The 19,198-nt window shown below is 41.6% G+C and overlaps 1 protein-coding gene across 10 annotated transcripts in view; it reads left to right on the plus strand.

Moving 5' to 3' along the window:
- TENM4 (teneurin transmembrane protein 4) overlaps nucleotides 1–19,198 on the plus strand; it is a 601,078-nt gene that overhangs the window by 476,399 nt on the left and 105,481 nt on the right. For 6 of the 10 annotated variants that reach the window (XM_032679109.1, XM_032679110.1, XM_032679111.1 and 3 more), the window contains 2 exons: nucleotides 4,286–4,312; nucleotides 11,747–11,893. In XM_032679109.1, the coding sequence (XP_032535000.1) occupies nucleotides 4,286–4,312; nucleotides 11,747–11,893 (174 nt within the window). The remainder of the gene's footprint in view (nucleotides 1–4,285; nucleotides 4,313–11,746; nucleotides 11,894–19,198) is intronic. The other 4 variants (XM_032679112.1, XM_032679114.1, XM_032679119.1 and 1 more) reach the window with 1 other exon arrangement.

The raw sequence follows: 19,198 nt of genomic DNA on the forward strand, positions 1-19,198 counted from the left end.
GTCTATGTCATGGCCCGGTTTGCTTTAGCACTGACAAGCATAAAACCCCATTGCTGAAGTGATGCTTTACCAATATTGCCATGTGTGCAGGTAACATGGTAGAAATGGATGATACAAATAAGGGACACTTCTTCCGTTTCCTGTCAAGCATGTGTGAGAGTAAGAAATCCTTCTGTTTTGTAGGTCATAGGAGGCTCTTTCTTATGGTGTACAAGGAACTCTGATCCCAGTGGATTAATTTTATTTGCTCCTACGAAGAGTCATGTCACCAAACGTACTAGCTTGATTGCTCACATTCAGAGATTTCATTAGAGGAACCCCAGTTAACTTCCAAGTAGGAAATTGATGCAGAAGCTTGCATTCATCATCCCAATTCAGCAAACTTAGTGCAGGAGAGTAGAGCACAAAGTTGATTTTCTAACTGCAGGAATCCTGAAACCCAGTAGAAGGGTTTGGTTGATTTCTTAAAGGAAAAAACACACCATGGCAACAGCCTCAATGCCAGACTCCTGTGACGGGCTCTCCAGCATATTCCAAATTCATCCACAGTTAGAAACATTGCAGGTTTCTTCTATTCTGGCCCAAACCACATCCAAGGAGCATGGTGAGTTTTAGGAGCATTGAGTTTAAAGGTGAAATAAACTCTTACTGTGGGCTCTGAAAGGCCAAATTATAGCTCAGCTCTGTGGTAGGCTGTTCTAAGGGTTTGATTCACAGAAAGCAGCACAGAAAATTTTGTGGGTTTAATAAAGAATCATAGAATCACAGAATGGTTGGGCCTGGAAGGGACCTTAAAGATCATCTGGTTTCAACACTCCTGCCAGGGACAGGGAACATACCACTAGGCAAGGTTGCTCAGATGGGGCATCCACAGTTTCTGTGGGCAACCTTCGCCAATGTGTCACTACATTTGTATTAAAAAATTTCTTCCTAATACCCAATCTGAACCTACCCTCCTTCAGCTTAAGGCCATTCCTCCTTGTCCTATGACTACATGTTCTTGTGAAAAGTCCCTCTCCAGCCTTCTCGTAAACCCCCTTTAGAACTTTAGAAATTTCCCAGGGCAGTAACAGCCTGGCCCCAAATTTGATAGAGCTGAGGATATGGCCTGGCTAATGCCTCAGATGCTGTGCATCCTACCTTGGAGATGTAAGGGGAGAATTCACTCTGCCTACATGGGCATTGCACTGAGGTGGTCTCCAGTGTGTGAATCTCTTTATATGACATTTTACTCCCAACAACCCTTAATTTTATGATTCATATAGGATTATTTAGAAAAATTATGGCAGAGAGGGTTTCCCTGTATGGTGGAGTTGGGATGTTCACCATTCTTGAACAGCCTGGACACAAGAACAAAGCTATCCCTGGAAATTCAGTCGCTTCAGCTGAATACCTCAGGGTCTCTCTCCAAACAGTCAACAGCCTACCAGCAGTATTTCAAAGCACCTTAGTGCCTAATTCCCATTGATCTCCACAAAAGCTACATGCTTAACTCCTTTAGAAAATCTGGTCCTGTCACGCATGGGTGATGTATGCAATAACAGTGCCCAGACAGACAGGCAGACAGCCTGTCCCACACAGGCTTCTGCTTATGGCACCGTCAGCCTAGGTTTTGTTTTACTTAGTGAAACTCTTATTTTTGAGAAATCTGCCCCTTTAAAGTTCGCCTTTCATCATCCTTCTTGCATAAATAATCACACATGTTCTGAATAGCTGGGGTCATAATCAGTGCCTCTCCCTTTCGGCTGGAGCAGCTGGAATCCAGACAAGGCACAGGTGGATCCTGATCTCTTCTCCTCAGCTTTCTAACGCATCAGTTGTGCCATTTGAATAAAGCAACTCAGTCTATGCATGGCCCAAGATAAAAATAAGCTCGCCAGTGTGTGGGGAAGGTTCTCACTTACCTTGTAGATGTGGTGCTTAGGTACTTTAGTGGTGGACCTGGCATTTTCAGATTAATGGTTGCACTCAGTGATCTTAGAGGTCTTTTCCAACTTTAATTATTCTGTGATTCTACCCTCAGCCCAACAGAGCAGATAGTCAGCACTCAGGCATATGCACTGCAGAAGTTGAGCTGTGTTTGACGCTCTGGCACCCACCCTGCCTTTACTCTGGTTTGGATGGGTACCTTTGGGCAAGAGAATACCATGATTATAGCAGTCAGTGGAAAATATGTGCTTTCCGCTTTGTTCTGACATGATCTTGCATCAAACTGAAGGTAAGCTGTCCTGAAGTAGTTTGGCAGCATATTAATATTAAGCCCAGATGAACTTTAAAGACAGTCTTTTCCCCTGCCCCTGTTACATAAACTTCTTGTGCCATTCAGCAATGGATGTCTGCTTTCTCCTCTCCTTCACATTTGTGTGATTTCAGTTGAATTCCAGTGATTTCACTGAGGCTCTGTCCACTTCACACCATGGGAAAGATAAAGGGAAAAAGAATATTTGGAAAATGAAGAAGAGTGTGCTGGGGAGAAAGTCCTTCTCAAGGACCTGCCTGCAGCGTCGCTCGCTTCTCTCTTCTTTTCCTCCCTCTCTGTGAGCCAAGGGAAATGCTCATGTTATCCTTCCCAATGCATTCAGACAAAGCAAACCAAGTTAACTCAGGCTAACTTGGTGAAAAGAGAGGGCTTTCACACTGAAAAATGTTTACATAGCTCCTCCTGTAGCAGATCTGAAGTGGCTTCAAGGAGGAATATGGTGACATGTAGCTGAGTGTGGTGCTGCCTTTAGGTGCAGGGGATATCTTACAAAACTAGCTTTTTTTCTGAGCTCCTACATAAATCCCTAGCATGTCCCCCATGCCCACAGGGTTTCCGAAAAAGTGTTGGTGGGGAACAAGATGATATTTTAATGCCAGAAGTATAGCATGGGAATGAGCCTATATGGGTTTAAAAAAGAAAGATTCCTACTACCATGGAATACTCCCATAGAAAGCCCCATTATTTTTCAAATTACAAGAAAACATTGACACATAACTGACACATGGTTGGTACTGGCAGCTGCCTCCTCTGCCATCAGCTGCACAATTCACAGGTTGAGCTGCTGTGGACATCAAAATCCAAGAGACGCGTTCCTAGGCTTTAGCCATCACCCAAGCAGATGGTGAGCTGCGCTTTCTCCCACGACACCAGGGGGATTAATTCACCTCCTTCCCAAGCCTCATAACTGCCTCATAATAGGTTAGCTCTGATCCTCCCATCTCTCCCTGCTTATGACCAATAGTTCTCCAATGGATCCATTAGATTCACAGGATGGAAATTCCTGGAAAGGCTGTGACCTCCCACGTGGGCAGCCTGCCTGAACGAACCTGAAACAAAAACCTCTACAAAAGGTACCAGGACACAACTGAGAGAGAGATTGCAGGGAGCAGGCAAGAGAACAAGGGAAATTAAGTTTAAGTAGGTATTGAAAGAGAGAAATGCAAGACTCAGAGCCTCTTTTTTTCTTAATAAAGACCAGCTGGTGTTAGGACAGAGAGTGCCGCCTGCTGGCATGCACCAGGACTCTCTAAGGTAGGGCTTCTGCTCATGTCTTTGCCACCAACTTTCTGTTTCATGCCAGAAAATCAATTAGAAGGTGGTTTTCCAAATTAATGTTCCATGGGAATTGGGCACATGACTTCTCCCATGACATCTGTAACTTTCTTTTTTACTTTTTTTTTAGCCCTTCTTGGAATGAGTATATTAATACTTGCCTATCTGATAGAGCTGCCATGAGGTTAATTTAATATTTGTAAAGTAATTTGATCTGAGGCTAGAGGATGCTGTATAAATGCAATGTATTACCATTACAAAGATCCAGGGAAAAGCCTCTCCCAGTCTGATAACGTCACAGAACTGTGCCTCTTTGTGTGGAAAAATATAAGACAATCAGGTGAGGTGGAGCACATTCAAATGACTCTGCCTTTCCTGATAAAAACCAAAGCAGTCAGTAAAATGGAGGTAGGCTTGCAAATGAGCAGAGCATTCTGATATATATACATATACACCTATATATATATTTATATAAAAACACATCTATGTATATATATATATAACTTTCCTGTTTCTCTTCCTGATTTTAATGAGCAAAGATGACTGGATGCCTAAACACAGCCTTTTCAAGCCTTTTGACTGAGGAGCACTGTGCTCCACCGTTCTTCCTTTTTTTTTTCTCCTCATAATCAAGGTTTTTCTTTTCATATCACAGCGAACTCTGCCTTTCTAGCACCTGCACAGTCTCATAGTAAGCTGCAATGCACTTATTCAATCCTACCTTAAATGTCCTGTCTTTTATCTCCCAAGCTCACTATCTGGATAAGGTAGTGAAAGGTATGCTCTTCCTTCCTATTTTTCCTATTGTCTTTGTGTTTCTTTTTAAAAAAATGCACTGTGAACATGCTGTGTTGAGGTTGCATCTCTTCCTCATTATCACCAAAGTGCTCCCTAATGTCTGGAAGGGTGAATTTTCCAGTCATTTAGGTAGGAGATAACTCTGTAAGTGCTGTGACCCTGTGTTAACATCGTATCAGTGTTCCTACCCATTCCCTTGTCCCTGCCCTCCCCTCCAAATCATCTCTCGTCTTCACCCTTCCTACTCAGGTAAGGCAAGTCAGTAGGAAACAAAAGTGTGAATACAGTAGGAGCCCTTATAGTGATGTGTTTTAATTAAATGTCTATGGTCCATTTTGTAACACAGGTGAGTGCACTTTCTGTGTGGAGTCTTCATGTTTTTGATCCATGACTTCCAAGTCTTACATGGGAACTTTAATGATATATTGTTGTTTTGGTTTTTTTCCTGAAAAAAAATGTTATGACCCCAAAACCTCTGGTTGCATAAATCTGAAATTAATAATGTTACAATAATGTACAGTACAACAAAATCCAACCTTAGGCTCCTATCTGTAAGTGTAAAGCAAGTCTAGGACCCAGGTCTTTCTTCAAAAAAGAAGTAAAGGAACTGAACTGTTAAAGAACAGAGATCATTTGCTATCTTAAAAAAATGCAGTTCTTTATTAATCAGAACAATGAGCTAAATTAATTTAGGAATTTTTAATAGAAATAGACATTTCCAAAATGCACTTAGCTTTTGAAAAATATTGAAATGGCATGCATATGGTTAAATACAAGAATCTGACAATAAATATGATTGAGTTGGACACAAATATCTTTCTACATGACTGATTTGACACTAACAGCAACACAGTGCTGACACCACGCAGCATCATATGTTTGCTGGTTAAACAAACTAAAAAAATTAGGTTGAACAAATCAATTTTTTCTGTAGTATTACCCTCCTTTTCAGGTTTTGAGCAAATCAGATATAGCAGCTGTGAAAGCCTGATGATGAAGAACAGATATGCCTAAATACTGGCCCAGTGAACAGTTGAAATGAAGTCTCTACCTTGTAGGGCTTGAGTGGTGTGACAAGAAACATGGTTGCCCTACTGACTTCACTTCTCGGGATGAATTTACAATTTAATGATTCTCTATTTTTTTCCATTATGGCTTAAAAGCAGGTTCAGGTACAATTACAAAAAGGGAAAATCTTTGAACAGACAAATATTTATGGTGAGGAAATATCCACAGTTTTAAGGCTTCCATCTCCAGTGTAATGCAGTGGCTGGTAGCTGTCCTTGGACCCCTGTTTATAGATCAGTAGATTGTTCAGTGGTAGTTAGTTTTCTCTAATTGCTTTAGCACTAGTAAAATATGCTCAACTTTATTCATATTAGGAGGAAAAAGTACATCTTCTGTCTTAGATCGAGCAAAGAGGGTCACTTTTGCCCTTATGAAGTAATAGGTGGCGTTCTCAGAGGAAGATGAGGATCACCACTAGGGAGTGCAATTAGAACCTCCTGTTAATATTTCACATCTCAGTGTTTTGCATTTCAGAACCCCAGGACTCCTCCTTTTCATCTCAATATGCATTGGAGAAGGTTGCATCAAAAGGTAGCAGATAAGCATTGAGGGGATAAAAAGATGAGAAGTCAACCTGCGGAGCCTGGACAAGAACCTTCAGTACAATTTGCCCATTCAGTGACTCAGTTTTTTAACTAAGTCTTCTGTAGGTGGGAATTCCCTCTGGGAATATCCCCCTTTTTGACTCACCTTTATGCCCAAGAATAAAGACGAATTATATTTAGTGAGTATTTCAGTAGGTAACAGGTTAAGCGACATACTAAGAATAAAAGATTTTCTCTTGCCATGCATGGCTTCTTTTGGAAAGATTAGCAGTAGCTGAAACATTAAAAGTACATGTTTTTTTACTTGGCTAACTGCATGGTGTGCATTTTTCAGAACTAAATTACTCATGCCCTTTTGGCTTTCTTAATTATTAACATCTTTCTGGTTGAAATCCCTTCCCAGTAATCCTCTGTTGTCAAGGGTGAGCCTGATTTACTGCTGAATCTTTCCTAGAGCTTTACAGTAAACCAGAAAGTCAGAAAAGATGCAGAATTGTTTCTAAATTGGAGGGCAAATTTCAATAGCAAACATCAGCATAATTAAACCAAGAAGCTCTAACAAGACTCAGAGTGGAGTCTTCTAAACTAAGGCCTAATTAACACTGCTTATGCTTAAAATGAAAAGAGGTGCCTATTATTTTAATAATAATTCAAAGAGATGCTGATTTTAGAGAGAGCTTCTTCATCCAGAATATCATTGGATCTGATGGTACATCAACAAAATTAATTTCTGTTGCTGAATATCAATTCGTACTCTTCAAAAATTAATATTAACCACATTAACACTGTAGTGAGGCATATAAACAGCTAGTCTGAAATGTAAAGTTGCTGAACAACATTTGAATTCAGAGATGGCTGCAAGGTAACTTCTTTGGGCTGCTCCTGAAGCCTGAGAGCAGGTGAGAACCCAAGGTCTGACCACAGTCAGTTCCCTCATTTGTACAATTAAAAACTGTAGGAGCTCTGGCAAGTAACTTTGTAACCTTCCTATTACAGAATGGATCTGATCAAGGATTTCTGGATTCCCACCATCACAAAATATCATTGTGATAGTTTCAGAGTTGCATGGGTCTGGGGACACTTTGCCAAATTTCTCATCATTTGCAGGGATCAGCTGATGCTTTGCTCCTCACCCTCAATCCTACAGAAGCTACTGCAGAGGTCTCTTACTTGTTATTGTTCTCTCAAGCTCCAGGTGCTTGCATCCTCACATGTTGCATTCAGCCATGTCCTACTTGTCTCAGAGCTCAACTGCTGTCTGTGGGACTTGCCAGGACATCTATCAGTGCTTTCCTACTGATAATAAATAGTCTTATCTTTTGTCCAATTTCAAGTGGCAGTGAGGTTTGTCTTGAAGAAAAATCCTACTGAACATTGTTTATAATTGGACTAATTAGAGAAGGCTTTAACTATAGAGATCATTAAGAGCAGATTATTTTACCAACAATCTTAAAAATGGCAGGATAACTTCTACTGACAGTCTCCTTTGACTCTGATACCCTTTTCTTGTCTAGTTCAAAATTAGCCCACTTTTTATATTGCTTCCTTGGTCTGTTCTGTCTCTTGCATGGCAGACGTGACATCAGTGTGAATGCCCCCCAGAATCATCATCTTTCAGCAGCAATTTCATGTGCTTAAGTTGGAAACTCATATAAAGGGTTTCTTTCCCCTTTTCCCCAAAAAAACTATTCATATGTTTAATTCTCTTAGTCACTCAAGTACAGCTACCACTACAGACAGGCATAATGGATCATTAATGACTTCTAGCTATGAGAAATCAGAGCTGCAAGATTATGGTTGTGTAAATCTGTGAGGATTAAGCCATCCTACTGTGTTGATATTCAGAAGCAATTTGGAAACAAGATGATCTTTTTGCTTTATTCCCCAGCATGGGGGAAAGGAGGGGATGTTTATTTGTATCGTCCTTTCGTCAAGCACTTTAAAGTGTACTGTTTGTGGAATGAAGAATATTGTACCTTCTTGTCCCTGTAGTGTAAGTGATGGTCAAGTCTTTATGCAGTGAACCAGTCTAGAAATGGTATTACTTATAGGTCCATTCTCCTGGATATATTGGTTTACACATCTGTGTTGTCTTCTAACTTTCTGAAGGTCCAAGTCCTCTGTCAGCTGCTGTTCCTTTATTTTTCTATTAATGGTTTACTTTCTCATTGCTTCTTAAAACTGTCTACTCTCCTACTAAACCATGCCACTGGAGAGGTTCAATTTAGTCCTCACAGCACTGATAGTTTAAGGAACCTTGTAATGTAATGGTTAACATCTGAAAACTTTTATGTTCCTGTACCTGTGATTAACCATTTGTGTCATTAGGAAACAGTTCTTTCTGGCTTCTTGAAAGAGCTTTATCTCATTAGGAACCAGAGGTGACTGTCTCTTTAGCAGGAAGAGACAAACTTACTTTCTACACTTGTAAGATGCCAAGAGAGTAGAGTATGAAATTACAGGTGGGAGTTATCCTACTTTAGGTATCTACAGCATAAATGTTGATATCTCATCTAGTCACCCTGGATTGCCTTAATAGTCAAGAAAAGGAATAGATACTTTCGGAAGGCATAATCTCATGAGGTACTCACTTTCTTCTGTCTCTCCTCTCCTGATTGATGCTTTTCCTCTTTTTGTCTGCTTTCTGAAATGCTTGGTTTACTTTCTCTGGGTCCAGGTCAAGAAGATTAAGAGGAAAACCTGAAAGTCCATTCAAATCCTCTCAAACACATTTAATGTAGACAATGAATTGCACACACAATTCAAAGACACAGAACTGAAAGGGGTCTCCTCAGTTAGAGTCCAGTCTTCTGTTAGCAAGGGCAACAACACTGTGTAAAACTTGATATAAATAATTTACCAAACTCTATGGATAAGTTAATCTTCTTCTCCTTAACACTCTACAGCGAGGCTGTAGAACTCCAGAACTTCATTCCTTTGATCCTGCTAAATGATTTTTTTTTCTTTCTAATTTCAAGCTAGAAATTATTCATACTTGGTTTATGTCCAAGAACCTGTTCTTATACCAGCATTATTCTCTTTACCTTAAAAAGCTGCTTTCTCTTCTCAATTTTTATCTGTTTCATGAAGTTGTGGAAAACAATCATAGTCTTTTCAGGTTTTGCTATGCTCTTCTCATTTCCTCAGATGCAGAAGGTGCCTCATTCAAACTATGTCACCCATTTTCTGCCACTCCAGATTCCCTTTCTCCTGAACCTGGGAGAACAGAGCACATGCAGTTCTGTATAAGCTCCTAGTTTTATAGTTACATTAGTTTTTCCTTATACTTGCTGGACACTCCTCACATAAAGCATTTGAAGATCATGGTGTCTTCAACTTCTCATTATTCAAGTTGTTTTAATTCTCAATGCACTCCTGTCCAGGTCAACACTACAGCACTTTTGCAAGGAGTTTTCTGCCCAGTCTCTGCAACTGTAGGATAGAAAAGAACTTTTTAGGGTGGGTTATAAAGAGTCCAAGCAGTGAAACCACGAGATGTGCTCAGTGGTGATGCCCCAGCCAAGCTCTAATGGAGGCATACAGTATACACATAACATGCACAGTGAGATTTATTCAGAGGTTTTTCATCTTGACAAATTTAAGCCATGGAACAGGTTACCCAGAGAAGTTGTGGCTGCCCCATCCCTGGAAATGTTCAAGGACAGGCTGGATGGGGCTTTGAGCAACCTGGCCTCTTGGAAGGTGTCCCTGCCCATGGCAGAGAGGTTGGAGCTAGATGACCGTTAAAGTCCATTCCAACCCAAACTGTTCCATGATTCTGTGATCCTTTGATTTATAGAGAGAGGGGGGGAAAGTCCTATCTCTACCACCAGGATAGTCCCATCGAAACTGAATTTATCTACTCCAAAATCAAATTACCTACCTAGCTAAGTAATTTTAAGAGGTTCTTTAATACAAGTCTTCCTCTGTCACTCTCCAAAATAGCTGAATGCTTTCAGTTTGTACTGAAAGTAGGTAAAGGGAACAAACACATAAATTAGCTCTACCATGGAAAAAAACAGATTAAATCATTAAAAGTTTGGCACTATTGTAAGTAACTGAAGGCTGGATAATTGGAAAACTTCAGGTAGCCTTGCCTATAAACAGCTCTTATGTAGTATATAAGTACTAGTATAGTGTATAAATACAAAAATGCACACACAGCAGCATGCTCACACATACACACACATTTTGTTCCCCATCCCAGAATACACATTTTAAAAGACTGAAATGCAACAAGTGTGTTTGTAAATGAAAAATTTATTTAAGATCCTTTTAAAGGACTTTTCCCTACCACCTTTGTTCCTTTTTCCACTTAGTCCCTGAAAATCTGCCATTTGTTAGAAAACCAGTCCTAAAATATATTTTTTTTTCTGCTTACTGAATAAAGTTCTGTGGACTAAAAAAAGTTCACTGAGAAACAGTTTTTTATTTTAAAGGCATTTCTGAACCACATTTCCCCAGTGCAGGACACACGATGACATGGGGTACCCTACATGCTGTGTCACCACTTCATTGGGCAGACCCTCATGCATCATGTGATCAACCAAATGTTGAGAAAACACACACCTCTTCATCCTGTGGTAATGCTTTAGGACAGGATACGTGTGTATCATTCACGCAGGTTCACAAACCTGTCTTACAAAGTTGGGGGCCTGAAAAAACTCAAACTATGTGGCAGGATTGCACAACACACATATAAATACAGAGAGCATTAAAACAGGACTCAGGAAGACTGAATTGTGTTCCTGGTATAATCAGTCCTGCTGAGTGACCTTGACAGTCACTTCAGTCCCTTGTACTTCAGTTTCCTGAGCTGTTAAATGTCTCTCACATTTCAAACAGCTTCTTGGTAAAGATTTTTGAGCTCTGCAGATAAAAAGCCCCCAGAAGCGTATAAGCTAAGCAGCCTCCCTCACACCGCTTTCCTGTGGAAATTACTCTGCTTGTTTTCTTGAAGGGGTGTGGTGTAGGGGTAAGTATGGAAATCTCAGGAGGAGGTCATCGGATGAGAAAATCAAGCCCTAGTAAGCAGACTGGGAGTTTGGTGTTCATTCTCCCTAACTAATTTTTATCACCTATAAAAGAAATGCCTGCCTCTATGCTGGGGTCTCTGTAGTCACTGGGGAGAAATGGGTTCTTCCAGAGCACGTTTCAGCTCATCACCATGAGCATCCAACTCATTGCCATGGAACAATCTGTTTCTCTGCCTACTACAGAGAGTTGATGGTATCTCTGTTATAGATTAGTTCTAACTGGATGAGATGAATCCCACCCAAAATTACTACAGTAAAGAAACTGTCTCTTCCAAATATTTCCTGCATTCCCTTTCCAGCTGGCTTTGAATGCTTAGCAGTCTGAGAACTCAGTATGACTGAAAGCCAGCTGCTTTATCCCACTGGGTTTTGAGAATTTTAACCCCAAATGCAATTTAGATAACCCCAAATCTTGGTCTTATGTAGCAAATGTTTTGAGAGACTCAGAGAGCAAAGTGCTGCCTTGCTTTTAAAACCAATGAAGCAGGAAAATCTCAGTGCCTCTTCGAAACTTACAATTCCTTCAGTCCAGTGAGTTGAGGCTATGCTTTGAGGACCTCCTGAGAGAGCTGGAAGCAGCAGCCCATTGAGTGGTCACCATAGCCTGATACCAAACCGGGTTTGTTCCAGGTGGGAAGACAACAAAGTGGGAGTGGAGAAATAAACTGAAGGTGAAGGGAGAAAAGCTGTTTAATTATCCCCTTTCCAGGCTCTGTTCCTTTGTCTTTCCAGTGCATTTGAACGTATGACTGTTTGCCTTGCAGAGGGATGCCCTGGCTTGTGTAACGGCAATGGCAGATGCACTCTGGACATGAACGGCTGGCACTGTGTCTGCCAGCTGGGCTGGAGAGGAGCAGGCTGTGACACTTCCATGGAGACGGCATGCGGTGATGGGAAAGACAACGATGGAGGTAGGACATGAGCACATGTGATATGTCAGGCTTTGCAGAGCCTATAAACCTCTCACAGTGAACAGTCAGCTGGGCTTGATTCTGCAGGGCAGATTGTTTTTTGACAGCTGGTAGAAAACAGACAGTGAAGTCTGCCAGGCTGACTCAGCCAGAGTGGATTGGAATTCAGATTAAATAGGTTTGGACTTGGAGTGCCAGGGCTGAAGAGGGACATTTGTTTATCCTCAGATAAAGTCCATATACCAGAGAGCAGACAGAGGCTGTGCACCTGTCTTATCCCTCCACCCCAGCCTAGTGGCTCAGCAGTGACACAATGGGACCACCTCAGACAGTGAACATTACTAACTGTTCAAACTTTGCCCTCACTGCCTGAGGTTTAATTAAGGCTCTCTGGTAGGTCACTACTGACTTGGGGAAACAGGGAGGCTTAGGTGACTGATCCCCATGCCCACAAGCCGTCCAATCCCTCTCAAACCATGTTTTATTGATTACTCTTCCATATGTAATGATGTCAGGCATGTGAATAATAGCTCTGTGTAATGCAAACTTAATATTCAGAGTTATCTCATTACAAAGGAAACTGTGGTGCAGTGTGAAGGTTTGAATTAGAGAGCAGGAGATGAGATATTAAATTTAAGGCATAAGGGAGACTGCATAATTTGTTTTGTTGTCACTCAGCAAAAGGCTTTGTAAACCACAAGTCTGGGCCAGGACCCAGACTGTGAAGAGGAGACTGCATTTTGCAAGCCTCTGTTTTATCATAGCCACAAGAACAGTACAGTTAAAAAAAAAAATGGAAAAATAGCCAAGCCAAGACCATGATTATCTGCTTCACAGCAACTGGGATTCTGATTGAATATTTAAAATACTTCAGCACATCTGGCATGGCAAATGGACCAAATTATCCCTTTAGAAAATATGGAAAGAATTGGAGAACCGTGCAAAGGGGTACACACTATAAAACGAAGATGGCTTTTTAGCTCATATGGAACTGAGTATCACTGTACTCATCTTTCCTATTTACAGCTGACACAGGGCAGCAATAAAATGCATTGCATCAGATGTGTAAAAATATGGTAAATAGACCCAAGTATAATCCCAGTTTCCACAGGAAAAAAATAACCAACAAAAACCCTGTGAAGTTTTTAGAAAGAGAGAGAGGGAAAGATTAATCCAGCCTAACGTACAATTTAGACCACAACTGTATAATATTAAAAAGAGTATGACCAGACTTTGAGCAGGTTGGTGGACCACCATCTTCTCAGCTCCTGATTCAAGGGCTAACCTTGTTACCTGGGTTACCCTCACCTTGAAATGAGCTGCCTTGCTACCCTGCAGGACAGCAGATATAGACAGGAGAGACAAAAGGCATTGACATGTTTACAAGTTAGTGCACATCAGCTGCTAACTTGCATTTGGTGAACTTGCGTGGAGCAATGGTGTGCACAGAGAACAGAGCAACTGATAGGTTGTAACTTATTGCCTTGTGACAGCTTATTCATGTGTCAGAACCCACAAATGAGTGTTGACTTTATTCTTGGTACACTCCTTAAAAAAAAGCAGGTACATGGTGCACATTACAGATTACATATAAACCATCCTACACTATGCTTTTGATTTGCCTGTGTTGCTGCTAAAGACTCTCCGCAGCTGGGAAGTGGAACAGTGGAATACATTTACCTTATTGGCTTGATTTTTATACATTTTTATGAATCATTTGTATTTGTGAGCTCAAATCTAGAATTTCAACCCCTGAGATGTGGGGGCTTGAGCAGTTGTGAGGCACTTCTGTTTTGAAACCTTAGTCCTTAGTTTGGCAGAGAGATTCAAATATAGTTACACATGGACTGATGAAGAGAAGCTGATTCTCTACCTGTTTGCTTGGTTTTATGTTGATTTCTGTGGCAAGACAGTTTGGGGATCTTTGTAGAACATCATAGCATAATTTAGGTTGGAAGGAACCTCCAGCAGTCATCAGTTCAACCTCCTGCTCAAGGCAGTACTGATTACATCAGGTTGCTCACGGCAAATCTTGAACACCTCCAAGGATAGAGATTCCAACTCTCTGGACAACCTACTCCAGTATATGACCATCCTTATAGTAAATGTTTTTCTCCTAATACCTAATCATAATTTTCTGTGTTCCAACTTAATGTTTGTTGCCTTTTGTCCAGCACCATCTGAGACATCCTAGAGTGCCCCAGATGGCTTCTGGCTTCCCCTTTACAACAGCTTGGTTCTCTGGTAGAGCATACATATGTTTTATGTGTGACGCCTCCCTTTGAATCTCTTAGATATCCAAAGGCAACTCAAATGACACTAGGCAGCTGTGCTCAGAAGCAGAACTGAGTCCATATTTGTTGCACCCACTTTGTCACCACAGATATTATACCTTGGGAAGCTGCTGTGCTTTGAAGAGCACTGAAGAGATGTATGCCTGAAGCCTCTTCAAAAAACATGTAGTATGTGGATGAGCACTATGGTTTATCCTCTTCTGGGATCACAATCACTGGAGTGACGCATGCTCAGGGCAGGAGAAAAGTGGTTTATTTTGATTCACTGGAAAGGATCTCAGGATTATTGCGTAATTCATCTTCATATGCACATGAATGTTGTCAATGAGGGTAGAAGTCCTTTCATGAAGCTTTAGAAGTCAAACATCTGAGCTAGTCATGGTGGATACCATCAGTGGAGAGAAAGAGATTCAGGGCATCACCTCTCTGAGCTTTTTCAGATATCACCTCATAAGTGCCTACTTTGGTTGGTGACCAGTGCTCTTCATGTCACTTACTACTCAGAGCAGCATCTCTTGAATTCTAGACACACTACAGGGGGTTCACTATGCTTGAGCTCACGGGAAGCTGATTCCTACACTGTGGTATCCAGTGTCTGCTAATCAAAATCCCTGCAGCCGGAAATTCCTCAGGATAATGGGAGTCAGAATCTTTTTCATCAGCTCCCAGCCTAATCATACCCTGAGGGAGACGGGTACTAAATTACAGGGTGTGTTTGCCTCTTAAATCTGAAGGCTGTTCAGATAAACAATAACAAGCTGAGCAGGAATCACTTGGAGAGAGACTTGGTGAAATGTAATCTCTGTTCAGGTTAAAAAAAAGTTCTCTTGGAGAGCAGTACACTCTCCACACACAAGTGTCATTTGTCCAAGCTTGCATTTAGGTTTCACACCCAGGCCCACTTTGTTTACACTTTAGAACACAAAGCCCATCAACTTGAAAGAAGCTGTATCAAGTAACTGAGAGCAGGTGATCATCCAGTAGCAGTTAAGGAAAAACTATGCAATGGCAGAGCTGTAACAATCTGTGTAAAAGACCAGGATTTTGTGCATTTGACCTAAGAGGCCACCTGTATTACAACAAATGGAAGGTGTTTGCTTAAAACAAGGTGAGAAAAGTGGCTCTTGCCTCTCTTCCAAAGAAAATAACCTCTCTAGTTCGTGGCTGCAAACACTCACTACCTAAGAGTAGTCCTGTCTCACCCCACACTGAGTGTTCTGTCATGTGCTCGAAGAATAAGAAGTTTGAAAGTTTAAAAGATCAAGGAAATTATCTTCTGTGACAAGTCCTAGAAGTGGAGTTACTTGTGGCAAACCTTGAGAAGAGGCTGACATTCCATAGGCTAAACATGGGCTCTGTTGCATTGGTAGACTTCTCTGTTAGGAACAGAGTAACAGGAAAAATGGAGGGGAAGAGAAAAGCATATTCTTCACTAATCTCATGAATATGCTGTTGAGCAGCAAAGCTGTGTTATCCACCTTTGTTCTGGAGAAATCACCTAAACATTGAGAGCCAGAGTCGTCCAGTTCTCCATTTCACTGTCTGGATACACCACATTGTTGTGAAACCACGAGAGAACTACTGAAATTGAACTAAATTACTCTTTGGGTCTAAAAGTTCAAGTAACTTCACTTGTAGGCCTTTATTATTGTTTGGGGCTTTTCCAGAGTAGCCAAGTCTTTCAGGTAGGGTAAAGCTTGCTGATTCTTCAGGAATTGGAACTGACCCATCCTTCATTTGCTGCTTTGAACAATTCCAGTTCCTGAACAGCTGGTAAACTCTGCCAGGGGTGAATCTACTCTACTTGTGAAAGGCAAGAGTCTTTCTCAGATGCAAAATATGTCTGAAATGTAAATGTTCATAAAATTATCTATCCATTCATATTCATTAGAGGTTGCTGTTCAGTTGTCTGCTGTTCTCTGCTGCCTCTTCCCAATTTCAACAGTTCCAAAGGCTTGTGTTAGTGAGTACTGCAGGATAACTTAGATAGATAAATACTGTTCCCAGTCAAATAATGCTGCCCTCTCCTAGCATATATCGCATACCATTACGTAAAAGTACAGAAACTTCATTTTTTTACGTGTCAATGATCTTCCTTTGGGAGTGAGGAAAATAAACCATTATCTTTTTCTGCAACAACTGTAGTAACAAAGCTTCTGCCCCTCAGTTTATGTCTCATTTAGCCTAGCACAAACAGAGGGTTCCAAGGTACCCATGGCCCCATTTTGCCTTTGCAACTTCAGTCTGTGCTCCACCAGATGCTACCCAAAAGCTAGCAGATGGAGCAATCCATATGTTTTTCCTTCTCTCTATCCTCCTGGGCCAGAACAACTAAAGGTTGCCTTAGTCTTTCAGTCCTGGAGCAGTGAGCAGGTCAGAGCCACCAAGCCTCTGCACACAGGATTTTTGCCTTTTCTTGCATCCCTGAGCATTAGTTATTGCTGCCACCAGGAACCAACTCTCACTTTATGGCTTCTCTGAGGCAAATCAGTGCTATTCGTTCAACTGTACCATAGCCCATTGGTGCAACTCCCCAGAGTAATGCTTTGTGTCTTGCTTGCTGCATTCAAGGATCAGGTAGTGCTTGTAGTAAGGTGGAGACTTACATAATGCTTTGGAACAGCAGCATTTTGAATTCTTTGGCAAGAGAAATTTTGGCAGGGTACACTGGCCTTCTTAACACCCATGTGTTCACCGTCTGTCCACCACATGCCAAATAGTGTATTAGAGAGCTGGCAGGAGTCTGCACTGATCTTTGCCAGTACACAGGGTTACACATGAAGGTAGCTTCAGGGTTGTAAAGGGAATTATAAAGAATCCAGGAGAACCCCAAAACGCAAACCTGTGTCTTTGCAAATTCTTGACCTGTAGTTGAGGTGATGGGGTGCTTTTATTTTCTTTTTCTTTTTGCACACTATTAGAACCTTTACTTCATGCTGCAAGGCTTTTATAGCATGAGAAGATTGTCTCCTGGGCATGGTGTGTGAGCTGTCTGCTTCCTCAAAACTGTAAAAAATCATGCATTAATGTGCTGGCTACACTTATGGAGCAAAGTGTTGAGATCTGAATGCACCTGGGAAAACAGCCATCATAAATTAGTATTTACCATCACAAATAGATTTAGTCAAACAACAGGGTCATCTGGGAGAAACCACAAAGCACTGCTAAAAAGATGAGAAAGTCTGCTGTACCTGAAAGTCTAGCTAGCTTGGATAATTTGTTATAAATCATCCAGCTTCTCTTCCTTTGTTTCATGATGACTGTTAATTGACCTTTCCTCAAATAAGAAAAAATGATCAGTTCATATTTTTTGGGTTTCAGCTCTTTTCTGATCCTGTGTTGGATGGTAACACTTGGGTGCCACCTGTTGCTGGTTGTTAGCAGCAGGGCTGGCAGGAGGGTAGTGTGAACCCAGGCATTACAGCATCCAGGAGCAGGTGTTGCTAGTGCCATTGCAGAGGATGATGTATTGTGAACTGGGGGTCTAGCAGTGCCTTGTCTTGACACCTTGGGAAAGTTCCTGGAACTTTTGACTAGTTCTTAGTAAGATGCCTTTTATTAATAGATTCAGAAAGAAACTATGAAAGTGCTCTCTGTGTCAAAAAAAACCTACCATTGTCTGCTGAAGTAAGGGAACTTATGCACGGGAAGGAGGCACTGCTGGTCCGTAAGATGTAACAAAAGGTGACATGAACCAGCTTCAGTAAAAACAGAATTGGGCATACATTTCACAAAGCATTTCTGCAGCTGAACAGGTGCTTAAACTGTGTTTGGGCACCAGTGTTTAAAGCAGAAGTTCAGGAAAGCTCTACCAGACCTGCTTTAGCATCTGAGGCAAACTCTTACAACCTCTATGGGACAGAAAGTCCTCTTAAAATCCTAAGGTTTTGCCCCAAGTGTGCTCAACATGCATAGCATTTATGGTCGCTTTCCTCATGACCAGGATTTGAGAAACATGCCTATATCTTCAGTTGTCTGAGACCGCTTCCCAAGTTGTGCTCAGATGATTGCTTAAATTGGCTTGGATTCAGTCAGAATATATTAGGGTGAATTTTTCAGCAGTAGCTTAACACTTGCAGCACTTGCCAGGAAAGCGAGAGACCTTGGTGACAAGGATATCTCAGCTGCTGAGGGTGTGAAACCACTGTTCCCACAAAAAAAAATTGCTAAGATTTGAGTCCCTTTTGCTCAGAGGAATCACTTTTGAGAAATCACTTTTGAGAGGTGCTTTGGCTCTTGAAGGAGGCGGTTTCAGGTACACTGTTGCATGACCATTGATCAGGTTAATCAACTTGTACTTACTCCCTTGTCTGAATGCTAGTCATAAAATCATAGAATATCCTGAGTTGGAAGGGAGTCACAAAGATCATCAGAGTCTAGCTTCTGGCCCTGCACAGGACAGCCCCAAGAATCACACCATGTGCCTGAGAGCGTTGTCCAAATGCTTCTTGTACTCTGGCAGACTTGTGCTCTGACCACTTCCCTGCGGAGCTTATTCAGTGCCCAACCACCCTCTGAGTGAAGAACCTTTTCCTAATATCTAACCTAAACCTCCCCTGACACAACTTCAGACAATTCCCTTGGGTCCTGTCACTGGTCACCACAGAGAAGAGATCAATGCCTTCCCCCCTGCTTCCCCTTGTGAGAAGTTGTAGACTGCAATGAGGTCTCCCCTCAGTCTCCTCCAGGCTGAACAGACCAAGTGACCTCAGCCACATCTCATATGACTTTCCATCTAGATCCTCACATTCTTTGTGGCCCTCCATTGGACTCTGTCTAATAACTTTATATCGTTTTTTATATTGCCATGACCAAAACTGCACACAATATTCAAGGTGAGGCCATACCAGTGCAGAGCAGAGCGGGAAAATCACCTCCCTCAACTGGCTGGCCATGCTGTGCCTGACGCACCCCAGGATGCAGTTAATCTCTCCTAAGCTAGGAAGGGCCCTGACATGCCTTGCTCAGCTTCATGAAATTGCTTCAAATCCTGGATTGCCTGTTTTCTTTG

This window comes from Chiroxiphia lanceolata, chromosome 2 (assembly GCF_009829145.1).
Source record: "Chiroxiphia lanceolata isolate bChiLan1 chromosome 2, bChiLan1.pri, whole genome shotgun sequence".
Lineage (NCBI taxonomy): Eukaryota > Metazoa > Chordata > Aves > Passeriformes > Pipridae > Chiroxiphia > Chiroxiphia lanceolata.